Consider the following 24,062-nt stretch of genomic DNA (forward strand, 5'->3'; position numbering starts at 1 on the left):
TGCCGCCATACAGAAGCTTTAAGTGTCTCCACATGTATGTCAGTGCACCTTATATATGGTCTCCTATCTTTATCTTGTTGTGTTTGTAGTTTGTCTTTTGTTTCTAAACTTTCAGAAATTGGAAACTTTGAGTTGTTGCATCTGCCAATACTATAGCAGAGGAAAGACAATTTGATTTAAAGCTGGTTAGTTCTATAGATATTGAGACGGTATATAGATCGATCGATCAATCAATCAAATTGTATTTCTTTAGTCCAAATGTATGTAAACAAACAGGAGGTTTTATCCAAAAGCTCAAATTCAGTTTGAGACAGTGTTTTATTTGTTTTTTTTTATTTTATAAAAACACTTTATGCTCCAGTTTCAATTTCAGAGTAAGTCGATGGCAAAAACTGCATTTCCTGCCACAATTTCACATCAAAGACAAGAGCTGGCACAGAATAAAACCCTGAAGGAAGACGACAGGAGCCAAGCAGCACTTCAAAACGGTCCATATCTGCGGGACACGTCGAACACATGTTGAACTCCAAAAGGCCAATATCTCACAAATCCTCCGTTTAAGACAATGTGAAGTCAAAACCCTGGTGGGCTTGGGAAATTGAACTCAATATAAAGCTGAAGTGAATGAAAACCATTCCCATTATGTTATTGCGTCTCCAGACCTTACACAACCAGCCATCTTTTCTCCAGTGAATAAGAAGAACATGGGGGGAAAACATGGAAATGCTGACATGCTTTGGGCTTTAAATGCATTAAAACAGCAGCTGTTTTGCGTTATACACTCATATATGAGGGACAATCCTTCCCTCGGAAAGATGTCTCAGATATGTCGTTCTGATGTTAGCCTTAAAAATATTTTGTGTTATGAATAATAACATTTAAGATTGTTTTGAGAACAAATCTCAACTTGTGGAAAATTCAAGGAAAAAGAACAAGAGACTGTGTTCTCTTTCTCCTGGCTACGGCTGCTCGTTCATGTCCAAGTGTTTATTTGGTGTGATCCACCAAGGACTGAACCATAAACATGAAGGACCACTATGAATGAATTTCCTTAGCCATGTTTGATATGACATGCGATCAAACGGATGTTCAGCTGTTTGGGTTTTCTCTCATAGCTCAAAGTCTGAGTAAAATATGATCGTTTTGTGAGCTCTTTAAAGGGGAACAACTTAAACAGGTGTTTCAGATAATGTAAATAGATCTACAAAAGAAAATGTCTCTGCAACACCCAGTAGACACCCATTCAGGTTTTGATGAGTGGGGTATTTTTTGCGGATTTCTCTTCTTCTTGTTTTAAAGGACACTCAAAACAGAAAATCCACCTCACCTTTACATTTTTTCCGACTATGAGGGAGAATTATTCAACAGCAGAAGCCAGTCGTGTTTTGGCAATAACCTTTAACTTTCCAAAAAGTATCAAGTATCAAAACTGACTGATGGTAAACGACACCTCGACTCTATCAAGTCGTCGCAGTGTTGTTGCAGCATCAGAGGTATGTGCTGAGTAAAGTGAAACTTTATTTAAAAGTAGCCACAATCGCTTTATCAATATTTTCTACCAATTATATGTGTTCCAAGTAAAGTTCATCCTTAGACCTGCTTTTTCTTTAATTGTCAGAAAGTGTGTTGTAAAACACATAAGAAATCAGCCTTTTGTGACATCACACGTAGGTGTTGGCTCCACCCACTGAGACCACCTGTTTCATCTCCTTCCAAGCAATTTCCAACAAAGCATCACTTTTAGCAGGAGGCATGAGGATGAAAACAGAGGGCTTAAATTTTCTCTTAATTTATAGAGTAGGTTTTATTATTATTATTATTATTATTATTATTATTATTATTACTAATAATAATAATAATAATAATGATAAAATAAAGGTGTGAAAATAAGTGTATGGTACCTTAAAAATGCTGAGAGACAAGACGCATGAGTTAGATTGATATTTAGAATCAAACATTGGATGAGAAGGAAAAAGACTTCTTCAGAAGCATAGATGTCACACTTTACGTTTTACCAATGCGCTGATCTCTGCAACTCCACCAGCTATTAATGCCCCGGTGCCTCCAACAGATGGCGACACAGAACTAAAATAACAATTATGGAACTAAAGTAATAAAGAATGCAATGATTTATGGCGTTATGAGAGCAGTTTCCCCCCAGAGATTATGATAAATATCCCCAAATACCGATGTCTGAGTTGGAATCTTACAGTGGGCCTATCTATGTCATAGGTAATGCTGTTATTTTTATATTTCTTGTTCACTTCCATTTCCTTTTTTTTCTTATTGTTGCTCACTGATAAAATATTATTTTAATTTTGCTTCCCCCTCCCCTACCAAACCATTTTGTCGTGAGTCCCTCTCCGCAAAACACAAACAGACCAAACACCATGTGTCTGTCTGCGCCGTTGTACAGTACAGTACAGTACAGTACAGTACACACACACACACACACACACACACACACACACACACACACACACACACACACACACACACACACACAGGCAGATCTGCTTGAATTGATCCAAAGCAACCCAAAAGGACGCGCGCCGTCAAGATGGGCCCGTGTTGGCGCGCGGCAGCCGGGCGCCTGAGCTCAACTCGATGGGGGAAAAGCTGATTACGCTGACGGCGGAGCAGCGGAGCAGTTTGACCTCCTCCACCCCCCGGAGGAGTGGCGTTGACAGAAGGATGGCCCAGCGCACAGAGGCGGCAGCATGCATGAGTGTCGTCGCCGCGCTGCGCCATATACAAATTGAGCCGAGCAGTGGACGCGCGCCTCTTTACCTACATGCCACCGCAGGGGGAGGCAGCAGGAGCCGCAGGAGCCACAGCCCCGCACACCAGGTGAGTGACAGCTGCTCCTGTCATACACCACCGGAGCTGCGAACACGAACGAAGAGGGACTTCAACATTTGCTGCGGCTCCCTGAGATGTTCAGGAGGCGCCTTACAGTGGAACCACCTGGGCCACCAGCTTCATGCTGCGGCTCACCACAGCGAGCCACACTTCCCTGTACGCAGCACCGACAACCTTTTTATTTTATTTTTTGGCACTTTGAGGTGTTTTCTATCCTGCAACGCGACCGGTCCAAAGTTTTCTTTTAAAGCCCCAACAAACGGATCGAGGTGTTTGAGCGGTGGCTGGTGCGTAATTGCGCAGCGTCTGGCGCGCTTTTCTTTTACGACGTTTTGGAGTATGTCAACTGAAGTAGTATTCATTTCTGCAATCAATCGTAAAGAGTGCGCGAGCACTTTTTGCGCGGGTATTTTGCAGTGTTTTGCGTTTTTCCCTGTTAGCTCAGCCGGTCCATTAGTGACCCGGGAAACTTCCCCTCCTAGTCTGAAGCGGAGAAATGACCTCGTCATTGTTACTCTCTCTCTCTCCCTCCCTCCCTCTGTCATCCTCCCTCCCTCTCCTTCTCACTTTAGCAGGTTAAACATCATCAGCAGCTCCGGTGATCCGCTCTGTGCAGCACATTCACTAAGGAGATTTATCACACGCAACCCGAAGACGACATGAGCGGCAGCAAGAAGTAAGTGACTTCTGACATGCTCGCCAAAGAGTTGTGATAGTGTGTGTGTGTGTGTGTGTGTGTGTGTGTGTGTGTGTGTGTGTGTGTGTGTGTGTGTGTGTGTGCAGAGCATGCAGGTCAGGTGCACTTTAAGTGGCTTGTCACTAAGTTTGATCAGCGGTGTCACTGAAAAAAACCAAAGAAAAAAAAACAACAAAAAAAACTTTTGCAACAGGACGGCAGTGGTCTTTATCATTTGGCAGAATCAGACATGAAAACCATGTTTGTGCATGCTGGTCTGTGTGTGCATGCTACCCTGTGCAATGCACAACTTTGCCGTGCAAACGTCTCACCTTGTAGGTCCGATCAGTGTGGAAGAGTTTTTAAAAAATTTTTTTTTACGATTCCTCTTTGTATAACATTCTGCTCTACCTGTTCAGCATCTTTTTACCAGAGTTGATCTGGTGAAAAGATGTGCACACTGTTCTGCTCACGTATCTTAAAAACCTCCCAGAGGGCCTCCTTCAACTTCAGGCCGGGAAACCAAGCAGGGATCTTTTGCTTGGGCACATATTTAGCAGAATTGTTTGACACAAAACTTGCGATTCCTCCCACAAGTTTTAAATCTCTGCGGAAAAAAACGTGATCGGCTTCCTTGCCCTTTAAAATGGCATTCCCACCAAACTGGATCTCAGGGTTAGGAGATCGTAACCCGCAGTGTTGCGGCAACAGAGAAGCACCTGCACAAACACATTTGTGCACGTTTTGTTTGGACATTAGAGCTCATGTGATCTCAACTGTCTCTGTGACTTTTAAAGCCCCTCATTGATTCAGGAAGTTCGGTACAGAGGGATGTAGATGAAACTGTAGTTGAAGCGGAGTGCTCGGCCCTAAACTGTGGTGTGGTTTGTGCGATAATTGCCGACAGTGAAAGCCGCTGTCAGTTTGATCCCCAGTGCGGCTATCGCTGAACAAAACCTGTAGGCTTCCACTTTTTATTTTATTGTGTGCAAGAAATCCCCGCAAGGTTCAGGGAAATCTGACACCTTCTGACATTTTGCCGACAAAAAAAAAGATCCTGGATAGATGGGACTCGTCTACAGCAGATATTTTACACCAGCGCACCTCCGGGCCGGCCCTGGATGGGACTGGCCCCGCAGCTCCGGTAGTAAACGCGGGCTTCTGATAAGTTATCGTTAGAGTGAGCCGCCAATATGCAGGCATGAGTGCAAAGTCGCAGTTTTGCAAGTTTTGATTGTAACAATGACGACGGAGGTCTTAGCCACTGATCTGCCAGCGCTGAAACATTGAAATATATGAATCAAAGATCTGTCATCGCTGGTGCTCGTTTTTTTTGTAAGTTCGTTGTTGTCTCCTTGAGCTCAATTAGACACAATAAAATGTGGAGCATGAGACTTTAAGATGTGAGGTACCTGATGAAAAGCTATTTTAAAGAGGATCCTAATATCTAATAGTTTTAAAATAAGGTTTTTGCTTTTATTTTGGACTATTTCTTTTTTACTTTACCCTGTGTGTTGTGCAGCGTACAGTACAAGGGATCATCAGGTGATCGCTGATGTCACTGTGCACCTCGGGGTGTTAGTGGTAGCAGTCTTGCATGACCAGTTTCCGGTTTTGAGAGAATGTCCAAATCAAAGAAGCAATATATTACTTTTTATCAGTCTGAAAGCTTCACGTCGAACTAAAAACAGTAATAAAATAAATATTTTCTTAGGAATGAAAAGGAAAAAATAAAAATAGAACAACCTTCAGGGACTGGCTGTTTGGAAAAGACATGTAAAATAACTGCACTGTGGCTTGTGAAAAGCATCTAGGGAAATACAAAGTGCAAAGACAGAAAACAGGGGAAGAACATTCATTTGACTCTAACGTTTTTCCAAAACGCAGCTCGGAAAAATACAGAACGCAACGCTGTGAAGCCACGTAGCCAGTCGTGTCACAGAGAGTGAGGGGGGAGTTTTTGCCTGTCATGTCCATGATCGTTCCATAGGTGGCAACGGAGAAGGAAGGAAGGAAGGCAGGAAGGAAAGTGTGAGTGGGATGAGCTGGTTGAAGTCCACAGATAAAAGAGCAGACCGTGTGTTTACGAGTTAACACGGCCACAACTCAAAGCCTGATCAGTTCTCCTTTGGAAGTTTGAGTGTTGTCTTTTAGACAATAGCATTGATTTATTATTATTATTATTATTATTATTTTTTAATTTTATCAATTCTATTCACATTTATGTCATAAATGACATTTTTGGGGAAGGTTTTTTTTAATGTTAGTTTGTTCCTTCCACTTATCTTGGAATTTAAAGGGCGATATTGTATAACTTTTTTGGAGGGCAAAATAAATTAAGCTGTAATAATATTTAAATGAATGATAATAATCATATCACACCTATGGTGCTGAGATGTTCTGAAAATGCTAAAACACTTGAAGAGAATTCCGCAAAAAGTTAACTGCTCGTTACAGGTGGAGAGTTAATGTCAGTCAGTGTTTTATTTTTATGCAAGACAAGAAGAAAATTCAGCAAAACTAAAGCAGTCTGATTATTACCGGTAGCTTTCTCAATGTTTTGTCACAATTTTTTGACAAAATAAAAACTGGCAACTGGACCAAGCTGAAGCGTTTCCCTTCGTAGCTGACCTTTGACCTTGGATATGGCAACCCCCTCACCCTTCCCTGGTGTCCAATCCACTTTGACCTAGATAGGACACTGAGACTGGTGACTGAGGAGCATTACTGCATTATATGCAGACATAAGACATCACGATCAGCGGTGGTCCGGCCTGTGAACACTTCTGAAGCCAGAAAATTCAAACATATCTAACAGCAGAATCACAACAACACCATTTAAGGGCCAAGTGTGTAATATTTACCAACCTTCTAAGATGAAACACAACAGAAAGTGTATGAATGTATGGCTTTAGTAAAATATAGTCACTAAAATTAATCAATAAATCAATATATTCCAAAAATAATAATTATATATTAATAGAGAGCCCCGAACGTTGATCTGCTTGAGTTATTTTACACAGACATCTGAGCTGGTAGAAAAAAGATATGTTATCAAATGAGACGTTCATTCATTAATGTCAACATTGTCTACCATGTAGTGTCTTAGCCTTAGATGGCGCTAAATCCCACAGTCCGTCCCTTTAAATATAAGGGGTTATACTCACAGACCTCTTCCTCCATTTCATATTTAAAAAATAAGCAAAATCTGGAGTTTATCTAGTGTGTTTATTTTTCTTGAAGGGGACAAATGACTTCCTTGATGTGATCTTCTGCCCTATTAATATGTCTTCTTTCTTAAGCCCACTGCAGTTTCAGCGTCCTTACTGAGTGTACAGGCTAAACTCATTACTGCTCAGAATCACAGTCGCAGTTTCTCTGTGGTATTCGTCATTTGACCCAATTTCAGAATTTCCGATGAAGTCTGAATGAGATTAAATAGAATAAAAACAAATCAGATGTTGTTTTACTGCAAAGGAGAAGACGACCCTGTGGGGACCTCTCTGTTTATTAGAGAGAACACTTTGGAGATACACCAGCACGCCTGCCAGTCATAGACCTGTGTGCGTGTGTGGGTATGTGTGTGTGTATTTGTTTGTGTATGTGTGTGTGTGTGTGTTAGTGTGTGTGTGTGTGCTCGCGCTCCCATCTTGCCATTTAAGTAAAGCCAGCGTAATCCTGTAAGGGCGGATGAGTAGACAGACATGTGACGGCCCACTTGTTTCTCAGGTGGAGGAGGGTGGAGGGGGGTTGGGTGCCTGGTGGGGGGGTGGATGGGTGGGGATGGGGGAGGCAGGCTTTACAGGAGCAGCAGATGGAGAGAGAGGCTTTGTAGTGTGTGTGGGCGTGCGACTGATTAGCCACAACCCCGACGAAACTCTTCCAAGTTTATATTTTCCTTTTCTTTCTTTTTGTTCCACCGACTCGACACCTCGACTCGGGGGTCTCACGCTTGTGGGCGGAGCCAGAACCCGCCGTCTGATGACCCCCATCTCCATCCCCTGTTCTGTCATTCGTTCCAGGGCGGCGCTGCTCAATTAGCACAGACTTCCTGTCCTCTGCCTCACCCCCCCCGCCACTAGATTAAATCCACTACATATCGAGTGCGCACTCCGCCCTCCCACACACACACACACGCAGACAGACGTGCACGCCGTTCCACCAGTCAGTGTCGCTGAGAGGGAAGCTAGTTTTTTTGTTTTTGAGGTGCTGCTTTTTTTAGATGAGCATTAGTATTATTTTTTGCTCTGTGGCGCTCCCAATGGGCGTCTAGAAGGGCCAGCAGCGGTCAGTGGGGGTTAGGGAGGGGGGGCGGGGGCCATGAGCGCCACCAGCAGCACCAGACTGAGCCCCAGTCCCAACCTGCTGCAGGTGAACGAGCCCAAGCGCTATGGCTCCACGTTGTCGCTGGAGGAGAAGTGTGAGCAGTCTTTCTTCCTCTTCTACTACTACAGGATGGAGGACGAGGCGGTGCTGGACCGGGGGGCCTCGCTGCTCAAGCACATGTGTGACCAGGAGGAGGTAGAAGGTGAGTTTCTGCACTCGGCTGCACTGACCGACTGACTGTGTGGAGATGAAATGAAAACGTTTGCTCAGCTTCCTGGATGGAGGGAACAAGTGGCAGGAAACACTTGGCAATATGTGTGTGTGTGTGTGTTTTATAATTCTTCCAGCCTAAAATGCGCTCTGCACGCATTTGTCGCAGGTTCTCCCCACTAGCTGTGTTTCCATGACCCCTAGAATTGCGCAAAACCAAAATATGGCAATAAAAAACTGGACATGGAAACAGCTAAACTTTGGAAAACTTCTCAAATGTGGCTAAAAGGTTTTGACGCTCTCGTGAGGTGTTTTTTTCAGATGTATCGATATAGAGGTATATATCGCAAAAGTGTCATGGAAACACTTTTTTCACATTTACACGTCAGGGGACGTGACGTACCGGGTCACGTGACCAGTCAAGTGAAAATGGTGCGTTATGTTTTGGATGGAGGAGAAGACAGAATATTTCTTCTTACAAGTCATCAAAGAGAAAAATATAACAACCATTCTTGACAGCAAACAACAGGAAATGCAGATTTATGGCAAAATGTTTTGTCCCTCCGTCCTCCTCACAGTGGGGTCTCGCAGGACGCGATTTGGCCAGAATGACGACTTATGCGCTTCCCACCATTCAATGGAAACACCTGCAAATCACAATGATAGAAATATCACTTTTATCTTGCGAAAAATTGTCATGGAAACGCAGCTAGTGTCACACCAGTGACTCCGAATTAGCGTAGTAGCCCGAGCTGAACAGGAAGGGCAGTGGTGATCCGTTTAGGCAGCGCCAAATTTCGTACACTTCCCGCACGTACTCCGTGACGCTCGCCTGGTTGGCACGGCCGCCATGTAGAGCGCCGAGCATGTCATGCAGTGTTTACCCCGCTAATCCCCTCAAAGACCTGCAGGTCACTTAACGCAGCAGAAGGAAGGATCTTCCCGCAGCGTCCTCAGCGGTTCCTCGCTGGTCGTTTTGCAAAGAGCAAAACTGTTGTTGTTGTGAATTCCAATTCCAATTTAATTGTTTTTTTGTGATTTTAAACTGACAGTAATTGACCACAAGGTTTTGGGACAAGACTCATGAAGTGAGTCATTAGGTCATCTGAAAGGAAGCGAGTGACAGAATGTTTGACTTGGATGAAGCCAAAAAAGGAGCTTCCACAGTCAATTTTGTGTCATTTTTTTGGGGAGTTTCTTTGGGCATCGCTGAAATAAGGCATGATTATTGGTCGTTAATTTTTTCCCCCTGATTTTTATTATCAGATTAATGTTACAGAGAAGCAGCTGTACTGATCTGGTGGTAGGTTACAGTTTAAATGTTCTGTGTTGCGCTTCCCCCCCCTCCCCATTGTAATCTGATACAGGTCGAAAATGATTTCCATAGAAAGGGGAAAGTTCCGTCCTTCACATTGTTTTGCTTTCCCACTCATTAGAGGGCGTGTCTACTAAGACAGTTGTGGAAGATTCCTATTTGTGACATCACAAACAGCTGATTTTCCAGGAGCCAGCACACACACAGATCAGGATAGTGAGAGTTTATTCCCAGAATAGAGATGCAAATTATTTGAGTATGTTGACAGAGTGAGGAATTATTGAGTCTTTTACAACCTATTGTTCTTTGCTGTTATTTTCCCACCTCATCTTCCTTTTAAAAGGAATGATGAAGACAACAGCTGCTTGAGGCTAAACAAGCTGTAGCACTCGTCACATCAGCCATGAGGCATGTTGAGTAACTTCACCTCACTTGTAAACACCAGAACAGGAATTTCCACCTTCAGCATGAGGCCAACATTTTGTCAGGTGTTGCCTCGACGTGACCTCTTGACCCCTGATCCCACCTCCCGAACTTCCTGCCTGTAGTCAGCGTAGCGTCTCAGCTGTGCCTGTGTGTGTGTGTCATCTCTTGGCGCCCCCCCCGCCTCCTCAGTTAGAGCTGATATTCCACTGTGGGGTAAATACAAGTGTATCTTATCTTATCTTAAACAAGAAGACAGAGAGATAATTGGCCTTGACATTTGATACTTCTCACACATGATGAGATAAAATGTCTCCGGCAGGGGTTTTGGGCAAAATACTTCAGATACAGTTATCGGTTCACTTCAAACATCCCATGTAAACCTCACTTGACTTGAAAAACTCACTACATCTCCAGAACACTGCTTAGTTAACCCTCTGTTTGCAGCCATCTCCAAAAGCACTGGGTATTTATATCTGTCTTTCCCACAGATATAAATACTTTTTTTTTGTCCAAAGCCATATATATGTACATTCTGGATCAGTTTGTATTAGAATGTGTTTTGTGTGATTTGGCGTCTCTTGCCATTCTTCCCCACTGGTCTGAGCAGATCCCAGTGCAGTTACTGGGGAAACTGGCACTGGCGGTGCCTGCCCTCAGAAATCCAGCGCGCTAAACAAACCTCCCAGCGCGCGAGCGAACACACACACACACACACACACACACACACACACACACACTTTTTCAATTCAGTATGAGCTTACGGGCAGGACTATAAGGCCCTCCCTACACACACACACACACACACACACACACACACACACACACACACACACACACACACACACACACACACACACACACACACACAAAGAGGAGGAAGTCATTACACAAAGTTGCTCAGGCAATGTGGCAATGTGCACACCTCCTCCTTCTCATCCTCCTCCTCTTCCTCACTGGGCCGTTTTTCATTCCGTCTCCTTCATCAGCGACACCTCTGTTCTGCTCGCTGCTCAGCCAGCGCACTAGTCTCCCCGGCTCATCTATCAGTCCTCATGGAGCAGCGCTCTTTGTTTCCCTTAACACTATATGTCTCCGGTTTCTGTCCAGCCATCTGCTTCATCTGTGTCTTTTCTCTGATGCCTGTTTGTTGTGCAGCAAATCTGACTTTGTTTGGCTCTAAAGGTGCTCGACAGACAACCAAGACTGTAAAAAACACTCTATACTGTCTGCGTAGAGCCAAAGTGTCCTATCTTCTCATCTGAACATTGTAAAATTTACTTCCCTAATAATGTTTTCCAACAATGCACCAATGCGGTGTGTCTCTAGCTGACCCTTTAACCGCTCAGAGAACTTTCTTCCTGTGCATGCCAATGACAAAAGATAAGACCAGGGAATTGAAACACGATCTTAGATAACACAATCAATTATTTATCATTCTCGATGCAATGATCTTCCAAAGATCTTTGAAATTCCCATTAGAAACCTTCGCTGTTGATTTTTGCTGAGTATGTAACACACGTGGAACGACTGGGTTGACTTTGGAGTGCCGTTCACCTGCGAGTGTGCAAGCTGGAGCAGAGGTGGAATCCAGGGGTGAATCAGGCTGGTGTGCAGATTGCTCAGCGCAGGCGCCACGTGAACCTCGACCAGGAACTCCAAACAACATCTTGAAGGCGCTGCGCCGGGATTCTCGGTCCCATTGATCTAGTGTTTTCCGATAAACATGAGGAAGGTGCCATCTTTGTTGAACCAAAAGCCCAGTGGCGGGCTGAGGTGGGGGCGATGCAGGTCTGTCTGCCGGCCACCTGCCTTCCTCTGGGGCCCTGCAGCCCTCACCATGAAGGAAGACCTCTCTCTCTCTCCTTTTTTTTTATGATTATTATTTTTTTTTTTTTAACTTTTCCCGACTGCCAGTGTTGTTTTCGGCGCCACTCTTCTAAGTGTGTGTTGGCGCTCTGGTCTACTGGAGAAACATGGTGGCACAAGTGGACCAGCACGTCATGCAAATATAGACATGCTTATTATTAGCCAATTGAATTGGATTTTTAGTGACTTTTATAAAAACATACACACTATCTGCCGCTTCGTGCCAGCAGATCCCTTGTACACAATTTTACCCATTGGTCCTTCAAAAACAAAACTAAACAAGGTTTGGTAAACTAAGACAAGAAATCAACTGAGGTAAAGGTAAAGGTGATACAGGTGAACTGCATGTGAAATCCAACATATCCCATAATTGGTCCATCAAACTGCTTAGTGTCAACTCAAACACTGGCCCTCGAAATGCAACACTTTCAAATGGCCTTAGATCTCTCTCCTCTCGCCGTTAGCTCGGAATGCGGAACCGTCGGTGTCACTGAATTTAGATGAACCCTTAAAAAAACACAATAAAACAACACACACACACACACACACACACACACACACACACACACACACACACACACACACACACACACACACACACACACACACACACGCACACACACACACACACACACAAAACCAAGGCATTGTAGTGCGAGCGAATAATGAGCACCGTTGTGCTCCGTGAGAGATTGTTGTTTCTGAGGGAGAGCAGTCACTTCCTGTTTGCATCCCCGCTCAGTGCTTGGCTCAGCGTTACCCCGAAGGCTCTCTCAACAATGATGCAAAAGAGGCCTTTATTTTTTTGAGGGGTGGATCTGATGTTTGCTCACCAGCGTCTGCAGTTTGCTGATAAAATATCTTTCCTTGTCCTGTGTTCACTGCAAAGCTCAGGAGAGATTCCACTTGATCCAACTCATTTCCATTTAGAAAGCAGTAAATGCTGTTTTGGAGATTAAAGTCGTTTTTTTCTAACCTGTAAGTCAACCAGGTTCAAGCAACTTCATTATAGTATCTGGAAGAACATCTTTGATCTCCAGCCAATGAGGGCTGTTCATTTGAAACACGAGGCTTCTCATTGGCAATGTTACACACTGATTTTATTAACTGTGAGTGACCTGAGTGCTCTTAATTTAGCAACAGGGCTGTGAAAAGGAAGCTGTGCAGAGTGCAACAAACTGCTGCCGCTGAAAATAACCACTTGTGAACAACCTCTTGCCAAGATACAATGTCCAAAATCAAAGTTTCCTCTGTCACATTTTTTTATTTTCCCCCCTTCAGTTCCCCCTTTGATCATCAATGTTTTTTATGGAGTAGAACTTACTTGAAAAAAAAAATGTGTTCACTTTAAACCAATTAACCAGCTGGTATATTTTGGCTAAACATCCACTTACAAAGAAAAGAAACTTTTGCCAACCTGATGGAGTTTCAGTTCTTAGATCTTCACCTGGTTGGTTCCACTGGTGACCATATGGAGAATCTTTGTGCTTTTATGTGCACCAGTCAGTCCACGACCAGGTCTTCATACTCTGCACAAGAACAAGAAGAAAAAATATTTTTTGTTATTTTTCTTAACTTTAACTCACATCCATCATAAGTGGAGGAATCTGTCACTCGGAGTGATTATATTATGGAAAAGTACACACTCCACTTTACAAAACTCCACACTTGACTTGAGGGCGGTGGGACCAAAGTCATCATCTCTCTCCGTGGACGTGTGCCGAGTCTCACGTCCGCCTTCCACGTGTTTACGTCAAGTTGTTGATATCCTAAATATCAGCCGTCCTGCCTCATCTGTTGAATTTAACCTATAGACTGCTGGCTTCTGTGTAACTGGTAAACACACTCGCCCGCTTGTCAGTACACAACCGCACGTAAAACGGCTTGTAGGCTGCTGCTGATATTGTGCAAACAGCGGGTGCACTGAAGTGGGGTGCCTTTGGCGGCATCGTTTTTTTTTTTTTCTCCGTCAACGATTTCACAGACGGATGCAGGTGGCAGGATGGCAGGTTTTCCCAAGAGCTGAGCTGCCGTTATTAAAACATCCAGCGGTGTCATTTCTCCTGATGGCCGTCTTTTTCACTTGCGCGAAAAGCTCCAAATCTGCCGAGTTCTGTGAGTTTGACACGCTCTTCTCTCTCTCCCTCTCTCTCTCTGTGTTCCCTCTGGCAGGTCACCACACCGTTTACATCGGTGTGCACGTGCCCAAGAGCTACCGGCGTCGGCGGCGCCACCGCCGGCGGCCGGGCCACAAGGAGCGGAAGGAGCGTCCGGCGGAGAACGCCTCCGACAGGTCGGACACGGAGAACAACGACGAGGCCAGCAACAGCATCCTCAAGCCCCTCAGTGAGTGTGACCGAACGACCACCAGGCCACGTCGGTGGTGGTGTTGGAGGAGATGAGGGGGGGTGTCTTGCATCCTGAAAACCAGCTGAAAAAAAAAGAAAAAAAAGAAAAAGCTGTTCCTCCCAGTGACCCTGCAGAAGTTGCTGAGTCCACTGAGTGGCTGGAAATAGCTGCGTGACTGACAAGCGTGTTTGTGACAGAGCAGGGAGGTTTGTTTTTTTGTCCAGTGGAAGTAATGGAAATGGTGATGCTTTAAGTGCACGGCTGCCTCCCCCCACCACCCCCCAACCCACTTGACCTTGGTTGAAGACATAAGCGTATATCTGCCTTTTGTGTGCGTTCAGTCACGTTAGCATCTATATGTGTCATGGCGGACGCAAGTCTAATTTGCCGGCTGAGTGCAAAATGTAACGCACCCCCCCCACTCCCTCCCATCACCCCCGGGCGGCCGATTAGGGACGAGATGGGGGACGAGAGAGAGGAAGTCGCGCTGGGTGACTTCCACTGACTTGACTGTTTATTCATTCAGCAAAGCAGAAGGTTGAGTTTTAATGAAGTTGTGTCGGGCTTGAGATGATTAAAACCTGTTAGTTTGTACTGAGACAAAGCTGAGTGGTGGGGTGGGTGGTGGTGGTGGTGGTGGTGGGTGTACAAATCCCTGTTTTCTCGTGGGGTGATAAGAGGACCAAAACACGGTCAGAATGGGATTTTCGAACATCTTTAAAAAAACAAAACAAAAACGTGTCATCAAATCACTTGATGTGGGGGAGGGGCTCCTCAGGACACTAATCCAATCAGGGACGAGATTACACAGGCGGCCTTTCTGCTTGCTGCCGCTCACTGATATGACTGGCAGCTGGGTTTTTACATTTTTTTTTTTTTACCATCAGTGTTGCAAGCATGCAGGGTCGCATGGGGATAAAGTGGATGGCGATGGAGCCAACCTGAAAGTGGCTGCAAGTTAATATGATGTTGTGAACTGTTGGGCTATTGTTGTCATTAGCATTGCTAGCCAGTACCTGCTATAGGAACAGACCCCAAAATAGACTGACGTAGACGTAGCACAACACAGACGACACTGCACTTTTCTTGACTCTGTAAACAAACCAAGAGGCAAGAAACAGCGCGACACCACACTTACCGCATGCTAATGCTAAGGTTCATCCAATTGCCCGCCCTGAGTCCTCAGTGGGCCGGGACTGATGCCAGTGTACCAGGTAAAGCCACTGAACCATGTAAGGCCGTCTGCTGTGTCGCCAGGTGTAAATGTTCCCACCTGCTGTGAGTAAACAGTGCCGGCGTTACTCTTCAGACATTTTGGACACGCGTGGTCACACGTCGCCTCTGAGCAGTACTGCAGACAGTGGGAGCCAGTATTTAGAGTGGGGATGGATCACAGGCCGCCATGTCGCCAAGGAGCGTCTGCACTTTGCTGTAGTAGTATTTGATGATATTTCTTTGATATTTAAAGGCCTCCTGTGTGTGACATTTAAAGCGCTGCACTGGTATGAAATTGACTAAAATATACAGTGATAAACAAGTACACTGAGGAGCCTTGACCAAAACGTTTTCTTCCTCCCTTACAAACGGTCTTGTGCCAACTCCCCATTGGTTGTTGCCTAAGAAGCGTTACTTCTGCTGTTTTGGAGGCGCCGCGGTCAAATGTGTGAGTCTCCCGGAGCTCTCCGACTGTTTACAGCAACACTGGTAATGCTCCATTCATGGAAAACGAAACTCTGTTGGCAGAGGAATGTGAGCGCTGACGCCTTTTGTTAGTAGTCGACACTTTGCTGTTCTGCTGGTCCATATGGGACAGAGAGCGGAGAGCTGTTGACGTTTTGTACAAGAAGAGGAGGAAAGAGCAAAGTGTGCGGCGCACTGGTTGGACACGTGACTCGCCGGTTCATGTGCTTTTACGTCATGTCAATAAAAAACTTCACTAGACTGTATAAACTGTAAACTTTAGCACTAGGCTGAACTAGTAGCGCATGTTAATTGTATTATGGAATACAATTGTTTTCCTGCATCGTATAATCAGTGACGCTGTGCTGCCGCAGGACTGGAAAAATTTCAGCCCTGAAATGTCATGCGTTTCTTTCCACTTCCAATTAGAGGGATATACTACAGGTCTATTAGGACCTAATTAATTTAACACATGACCAATTGGCTGCTGTGAAAAATTAAAGTATAATAATAATAATAATAATAATGATAAGAAGGCCAAGAAGAGGAAGTTGCTGACGAATTTTAAACAACAGCTGTTGTAATTTGAATACATGAAGTTTGAGCACAGCAAGCGTTGGAGCGGTCAGGTTTTTGTCTCGCTCGGTCATCAGCGACTCCAGAGATGTTCTTCTCTGGAGTCTTCTTCTCGTAGAGAAATGCTTGCACAGCTAAATCTGGGCCCCTGCAGGAAGTTGTAAGCTTCCCCAGCAGAATGTGACAGGCATGCAGGAGATGTCATGTCCCGCTGAGAGCCGCTGCCCTCTCCTGCGCGGCTCCCTCTGGGAGACCAGGCCGCTCCCAGGAGAACTTCCTGGTTCCTGTTGTCTGAAGTGAAGTGGGCTTGTTTGGTCAGATGGACGCTGCAGGGACTGCATCCTCCTGCTCACATGTGTGTCCTCTGCCTGTCCCTCTGCTCTCTCTGCTCTTTTGTGATTAGGAAGCTCTGTCCTACTCCTGTCAGATAATTGAAACTAACTGGATTACAAAGAAAAAAAATTACTTTGAAAGTTGAATCTTATACAACTGGGTATTAATTTGCTGAAAGGGGGCCAGATTCTGGCTTCTATCAGAATTCAAAGTATATTTTGGCGAGTTATTCAAGGTCCTCATGGTTGATAAGATTAAAAATGACCAAAGAATAAATAAATAAATACATAAATAAATAAATAAATAAATCAGGTTGGAAACTTGGTTATTTATTTTCTGGTATGGTGCCACCCATAACCTTGGTTTGATATCCCTGAAAAACTTTAAAGATGTCACTTTAAAACTTGAGTGTGCCAATCAAGTGGATGTCTGGTGGACTTAGAAGGTGTTTGTGGTGGTTGAAGAAACACTTTCTGTGGGTTTCAAACTGATCTTGAATCTTGAGCAACAGACTGTTGAGGTTGCAAATCAACCACAAGTGCAAAGGTCTCTCGCTATTGATTGGATAAACTCCCTAAACCCTTCAAGAGCCATTACTGTGCCTGCCGTCGCTTATTGTTTTTCAGAGTAATCTTCATCGATTGCCCCCCTTGGATCAGAAATAGCAGCTGACATTCACAGCCTCTCGTCAACCGGGAGATTAACTCTGCATCTCTGGCAACATTTTTTCCAGATAGAAACAAAGGCATGATTGTGCACTTTAAGATCTGTTCAGGTTACTGTATCAGGTGGGAGGTTAATGATCCTCTTTGATCATTAAAGTCCCCATGTTCCATTTTCAGATGTTTATTTTTCACCCCACAGTTGGGTGGCCTCACTGGATTTATCACTGGATTTATTTATCACCCTCGGACACTGTTTTTTTTGGGGGGAAATAACATCTTCAGCCCACTCTTTACAGCCTCCAGCAAAAATGCTGTGAGCATCCTGCTAAACATCTTCATCGTTGGTGGAACTTCCTCAACATGTTGATGAAGTGATTTTGTTTTCTCAAAATAAAGTGTCTACAAAGCTTCTTTTTCAGAATTGTTTTGGCAGAGGCTGATTTGACCGCCTCTCTTGCTCCTCAAACACTCTCATTTTAGGAATACGTTGAGCTAATCTTGGCTAACAACAGCTAGCTCTGGCAATAGCAATGGCCGTGGTCATCTGCTCAGTCCTGCACTTTTAACAAAATTTTTAACTGAGGCTGAACAAACACAGCATGTTGGACGAACAAAATGTCAACTTGTGATGGGTCAAGATCATGACTCCCCACCCTGCCCACCTTTACCAGCACCACAGCTCACTGGAGCAGTTGCGTGGGTGGAAAGGTTTTGTTTTGGCTGTTGGGCTCCCCCCTGGTTGCTGCTCTGCATTCAGCCCTCAGTCCTTCAGTCCTCCTGCTGCCTGTGTGCAGAGCTGCCCTGCATACTGAACGCAGGACTGTTTCGGTGCAACATTCCCCGCACCCCTCTGTGATCCGGCCCTCGCTCTGAACAAGTTGTCACAGAGTTTGACAACATGGGCGCGTATGTGCCGCAAAATCCCATGTAGCTGTTTTGCTGCGCTGGACTTTTTTTGGGGGGTTGGGGTGGGGGGGTTGTTTTTCCCCCTCCCGTCCTCCTAATGGACAGAGGAGAAGATGGGAGGTATTTGTGTAGGATGCATGTCAAGAGTGGGACCAAACGGGGCCTTTTTTCGTGGCAGCCACACTAAGCCTTTCTGCCGGGCAGCGGGCATTCTTCCTCCATCCCCTATCCCATGAGCCTCTGCTGCTGGGACAAAGTGCCCTTTGTGTGCCCACGGCTCTTGGCGAGAGCACACACAGCTTTGAAATTGTCGTTTGAACGCTGGGATTTTCATCTCCATCCCTCCTTTTCCGTGCTCACTCTCTCTCTGCCCTTCTGTGCTTTCACGCTGAACTGAGTCTCACCCCCCCACCCCACCTCCCCTCTCTTAGCAACAGCTTGAGTGGGACAGTGCTGTGTTTTTTTACGCTGCGGCTGGTTAGCAGCTTGTGCCGGACGGCAGTGATGAGCGGTTCACAGGAATAGATAAATATTTCATCTTGAAATTCTCAACACCGTGCACCTTTAAAATAAATACTTCTCATATTTTTGCCATAAAATTCACCAACTTTCTCCCCGCTCCAGATTGTGGTTACTGTCGATTGGTCCAGCCGTCCAGCTGGCTGCGTGTGTCTAAATCCAGAGAGGCTTTGACCGTCGCCTTGTTGCGCTTACAACTGTTTACAATCAGATTTGGCTGTTTGGCAATTTTTTTTGTACACCTTGTCTTCACTGTCTTGGCTTTAAGTCGATACAAGAGTCAGCGAAATGTCTGAAACACACCAGAAATTATTCCACTTAAGGTGTTAAGGACTTAAGCCTGTATAAGCCTGCATACTGTATGTGTACTCTAAGTGTGTGTCTGTGTGTATTTTTCAGCAGACAGTTTGCCCCCTACTTTGTAATCTTGCAGGCGCTTATCTTACTTATATACCTGCTGCTGTTGTTGCCGCACTGCTTATGTACCACTTACACACTCAGTGCTTAATGAATGAATGGCAGTGGGAGAAACCACAATGCCTGGAAATGCTTTCATGTTTTTCATGAATCACACGGATTGTATTGAATAACTTTAAGCCTAGTGAAGCTGCAAGCAGGAGATTGAAAGTGTTCAGCTTTCCAGCAAACAGGCAGCATTACAAATGTCACTTATCTTTGCAGACAAGATATAAACACCACACGTGCAACTGCTGTAAACAGGCTGTAACCATGGTAATGACCACTGTGCCACGCAAGCTCACTACTTGAGGCCTCCAAGTGCGTCGCTCTCGGTTCAGGCTGGGAAATGAAAGACGGGACTCGGTGACATTAGTGGGCGTCTGATTACACGCCGGGCGTCTATCATCTCCAATCAAAGTCACGTTGAACGTGGGAGGTTTGACGGAGGTGTAACGAGGTGGACGGCAGCGCTGCCACTCGCTGACGCAGCAGCTCTGCTTGGCCTGGTCCAGGCTGGAGAGGGTGCTGGGCAGGCAACCACAGGGTTCTCAGGAGGAGGGTGACAGAGTGTCCAAAGTTGCTTTTTTGGAAAAAACAAACCAAAAAAACCCAAAACTTTACTCTTAACCCTTAACTCAACCCGCTACCCCAAACTCCTGACTCCTGACAGCTTTTCACCATAGAGACGCCACTCTAATATGTATGCAATGCGCACGCACGTGTGTGTGTGTGGACTCTCGAGGCAGAGAGGGAGCCCTCTCATTATATAAAGTCCAACACGTTGTCTCAACTCGCGGGATCAAACCGCTGGGTCGCCGTCCATTGAAGAGCCGAGAAGTATCACCGCCGTTGTTGAAATTCCGTCTCTGTTCCTCTCTAAATATTCAAATGAGAAGACAAGGGGAAGGGAAGCTGGCCTTTGTGGTCCATTTCCTAATTGTTAATGATGTGGGGGGAGGCGGAGGGGGGTCTCCAGGGCAGCCTGCCAGCACTGGCGGGGTGGACCAATGGCGAAGAGAGGCAGAGAGACGGGAGAGGGTCAGGAGGGGTGTTCAATGAGGGGGACCCCTAAACTCCATGGACCCCCCCCCTACCTGGTTCACAAAGTGCTGCTGGCGCTGAAGCAGCTGACTGTCACTTCCACCGCAGGGTCTAGCTGAGGCTCTGGGACCTGCGGCGCTTCCCACCCGGAATCAAACTCTGGGTCCCAATATTTGGAAATTAGAGAGTGTTTTTTGTTTCTGTCTTCGTCCTCTCCTTCAACTGCCACGATGTCCAACAATAACAACAACCAAGAGGAGAACGAGGAAAAGGAGGAGGACGTGAAAGAGAAAAGAGAGCTGGAGGAGGAGAAGGAGGAGGAGATGGTCACCATCCCTCCACCTCCACCTCCGCCTCCCCAGGTGGACGGAAAGCCCCTGGCCAATGGCCACCACTGCCAGCCTGTCAACCGGAGTATCTTCCCTCTCTCTGCAGTCTCACCGGCAGCCGAGAGGATCCGCTTCATCCTGGGTGAGGAGGACGATGGCCCGGCGCCGCCGCAGCTCTTCACCGAGCTGGATGAGCTCCTGTCGGTGGACGGACAGGAGATGGAGTGGAAGGAGACGGCCAGGTAGGGATCCGCAGTGGGCGGGGCTTCAGGATCCACGCCGAGTTGAACTCTCGTGCTTTAGATTCACAAATTTGCTCAAGGGCCATCAGGAAGAGTCATTCTGGTGCTTTAGATTGGCAGTCCCCAGCCCCCAGGCCATTGGGCCATGGGTCATTTGGTACCGGGACATACAGACAGAATAAATACATTACGTTACTTCTGTTTTATTTATTATCTGATTCATTGAATCTGAGCAATGTTATATTAAGAAGAATTACCGGATTAGATTCGGCTATGGATCAAATCTTGACGCACGTCAAGGCGCTTGTCTCGGTCACATGATATGTTACCGCTAAAATTAAATCCACAAGCTAGCTAGCTAGCAAAATGAGTGAAAAAATGTCTTTGAAAAGTTTCTTTACAAAGAGAAAAAGCCCAGTGAGGAGACAGAAGAAGAGCCTTTGAGAAAAAGGAAGCTGAATGTAACAGACAAAACCAGGACTCCCAGTTAAAATACACTCTGCCCACTCGGTACAATATGCGATGTTCAGCTCTCTAATGAGGCAATGAAGCCTTCAAAACTGCTTCTCCACTTGGAGACCAAGCACCCTGTGTTAAAAGACCGACAGCCTTATACACCTTAAAGGCTGGTCAATGAAAATATTGTCTGACATTAAACCAATTCACGGTGCAATAGCGGTTGCAAACCGCTGCTTTAGATCTTTTTATAAACCTGATTCGCTGAAGCAGAGGCTCTTTAACACCAGGTTGGTCAGTTAAGTTGAATTTGTTTCTGAAAAAAAATCAAAAAATCTTGCAGTGTGAATTTGGTGCATTAAGGCTGAGAAAGAGCTGCTCAGGTTCTACTTGTGTGGCCCACTTGTGGGCCCGGGCCTGAGATGGGCCGATTGTTTGTGCGTCATTAGCAGTGGATGAGCGGAGCTCCGCCAGGGGGGACGCGACCTGGCGGGGGCGCCGCTCCACGGCCGGCAGAACGACCCGCCGCGTTTGGCTAAAACAAGTGACACTGCGGTTGGGCGATCCTCACGCAGTCAGTGCGCTGGAGAAGGAGCTGTCAAAGCACCTCATTATCTCTCCAAAAACTGTGTTTACGTGACTGCAGAGGGCTTTTTTTTTCTTAGGACTTTCAGGTCATCTTAAGCATCATTATGCGTGATGGCCAGTCAGAAATAGAGCACCATCACCTGTGCAGCCCTCAATAAACCCCTTTGATTGTTATGATTTAACCTGACAGTCTCAGCAAAGGACCAAATTGAAAGGAACCGACTCCCGACTCCATGGGAATTTGTCGGGTGAGCGGATCCCACCGTTTGGAAATGAACTCAGTCAGTTTTCAGGCAGAAAACGAGAGAGAGTCGCTTTGGTTTCTCCTCTGTCAACTGATGGAGAAAATCAGCCTTTGCATGTTAAATGCGTCGCCGGTGTCACGCCGAGTGCACTCAGGGGATTCAACCTCGAATGAAAGTTCTCACAAGTGCTGGAGGAGGAGGAGGGGATGGGGCGGTGGGTTGATGCTGGCACTGCACCAGCTGCAGCGCTGGCAGCATGGAGCGGGAACACAGTGCTCTGATTTTAGACTGAGATGGAGGAAGCAGGAACGTGGGATGATTTTAAAAAAAAAAAATGAAAATAAAGAAAATACAGCCTCTGGATGTGACTGGAAACACACACAAAAAGGTTGCACTCACTCGGTTCCAGTGTGCTGATGTGATGCCGCTGCTCCCCCTGGCAGGTGGATCAAGTTCGAGGAGAAGGTGGAGAAAGGCGGCGAGCGCTGGAGCAAACCCCACGTGGCCACGCTGTCGCTTCACAGCCTGTTTGAGCTGCGCACCTGCATCGAGAAGGGAACCATCATGTTGGACATGGAGGCCTCCAGCCTGCCTCAGGTTGTGGGTAGGTACCCGTTACAGGGGTGGGTTGGGGGACTTTTTCTTTGAGTGGTGGGGACACAATGGGTTGTAGCAGCAGCAGAATGGATGGAGTGTTTGGTGAGCCACCTCTTAGGAGGAGAAAATATATCATGGGGTATGTAGAAAACATGTTGCTTTATTGTCAATTAAAAATGGAAAAAAGTGCTTCAACACAATGCGTCTTTGAAGCCCCACAGTGTTTCGCGCTTTATTGAAATGACTCTGAAAACACTGGAAACATGGAGGAAATACAGCGATTTTATGACTCACTACCTACTAATTATTATTATTATTAATTTCTTCAAGTTCGGCGGGCCAGATTAAAAACCTTTATGAGCCGTATTTGGGCCCCCGGGCCGTGGTTTGCCCATGCCTGGGTTACACACACAAACACACACGCACAAGTGCAACAGACAGGTTCCTGTGTGCGGCTAAATTTATATTTTCTCTCTTTGCTCACGTTCCCTTAATTACAAAGCCGTGCTGCCACTCGGCTTTACTTCAGAATGCTGATGGATTGAATTCCTGTTTGTTAGAACAAACAAACAAACAAACAAATGAGAAACGCATGCAAAAGAGCAAACAACAAAATAAACTTAATCCTTAATCCTCCCTGCCGCCAGCCCTCCGCCGCCCCTGTGATTGTTTTCCTACACCAGGAAGCAGGAGGAAGTGTTGCCGCTTCGCAGTGATTCATGTGAAGTAATTGAGTGTGTGGGGCCGAGCCGGGCCGAGCTAAGCCGAGCCGGGCCTCTCTGGCCTTTGAGGCCGGCTGACTTGACTGATGGGCCATTAACGGCACTGCTGCCCTGCACTGGAGGAGCAGCTCACCCCCGGGCTGCTATCCGGCCGCATTCATGCTTTTGGACCAATTCTATTTTTAAAAAACTAGGCTAGATCCTCCTTGATTGAGCCTCTTCATGACGCCACAAAGACTTAACACAGCGGCTGCGGCGCAAATACGGGAGTGGTTGATTGAGCCCTGACCCGTGTAAAGACAGCTGCCACGGCGTTTTTGAACACGGAGGGATTGTCGCAGGCCGCTGGCTGGACTGTAGCCTCGGAAAAAACACGCACGCAAAGAAATTAATAATGAAAAAACACCATGTGCCTATTTTAAATGTTCAAAGAAAAAAACTGGCGTTTGTCTCAAGATGCTTAACTTGATTTAACTTTTTTTTTTAATATTAATAACATTTTAAAAATGTAAAAAGTTCCCATTTGAGTGTCAAAAAGGTAGTGCGCTACAATTTATTGTCGATGTATCGACCTGAAAACAAACAGATGATGCAATTGAGAATAAGTGAAATGGAAAGACACTCCAGCGGGTGAAAACACAGTAACAACAACAAAAAAAGTGGGTTCAAATGTC

At 45.8% G+C, this 24,062-nt stretch overlaps 1 protein-coding gene and 1 long non-coding RNA gene across 6 annotated transcripts in view; one reads left to right on the forward strand and one right to left on the reverse strand.

The window, feature by feature from the left end:
- Positions 1–2,592: 2,592 nt before the first annotated feature.
- slc4a4a (solute carrier family 4 member 4a) overlaps positions 2,593–24,062 on the forward strand; it is a 41,015-nt gene continuing 19,545 nt past the window's right edge. Inside the window, exons 1-6 of one of the 5 annotated variants that reach the window (XM_076047040.1) lie at positions 2,593–2,850; positions 3,435–3,538; positions 7,993–8,066; positions 13,854–14,027; positions 20,645–20,780; positions 22,513–22,673. In XM_076047040.1, coding sequence (XP_075903155.1) covers positions 3,522–3,538; positions 7,993–8,066; positions 13,854–14,027; positions 20,645–20,780; positions 22,513–22,673 — 562 coding nt within the window. In that variant the 5' untranslated portion in view covers positions 2,593–2,850; positions 3,435–3,521. Of the gene's footprint in view, positions 2,851–3,055; positions 3,150–3,434; positions 3,539–7,992; positions 8,067–13,853; positions 14,028–20,644; positions 20,781–22,512; positions 22,674–24,062 lie in introns of those variants that run through there. The other 4 variants (XM_076047036.1, XM_076047039.1, XM_076047037.1 and 1 more) reach the window with 4 other exon arrangements.
- LOC142902177 (uncharacterized) lies at positions 12,212–22,603 on the reverse strand. The gene is made up of 2 exons (XR_012929059.1): positions 22,469–22,603; positions 12,212–13,210 (listed from the first exon to the last, which is right to left on the reverse strand). It is a non-coding gene; the product is annotated as an uncharacterized LOC142902177 (long non-coding RNA).

Source organism: Nelusetta ayraudi, unplaced genomic scaffold, assembly GCF_046127955.1.
Source record: "Nelusetta ayraudi isolate G7.1 ecotype Tasmania unplaced genomic scaffold, CSIRO-AGI_Nayr_v1 ptg000092l, whole genome shotgun sequence".
In the NCBI taxonomy this organism is placed as follows: Eukaryota; Metazoa; Chordata; class Actinopteri; order Tetraodontiformes; family Monacanthidae; genus Nelusetta; species Nelusetta ayraudi.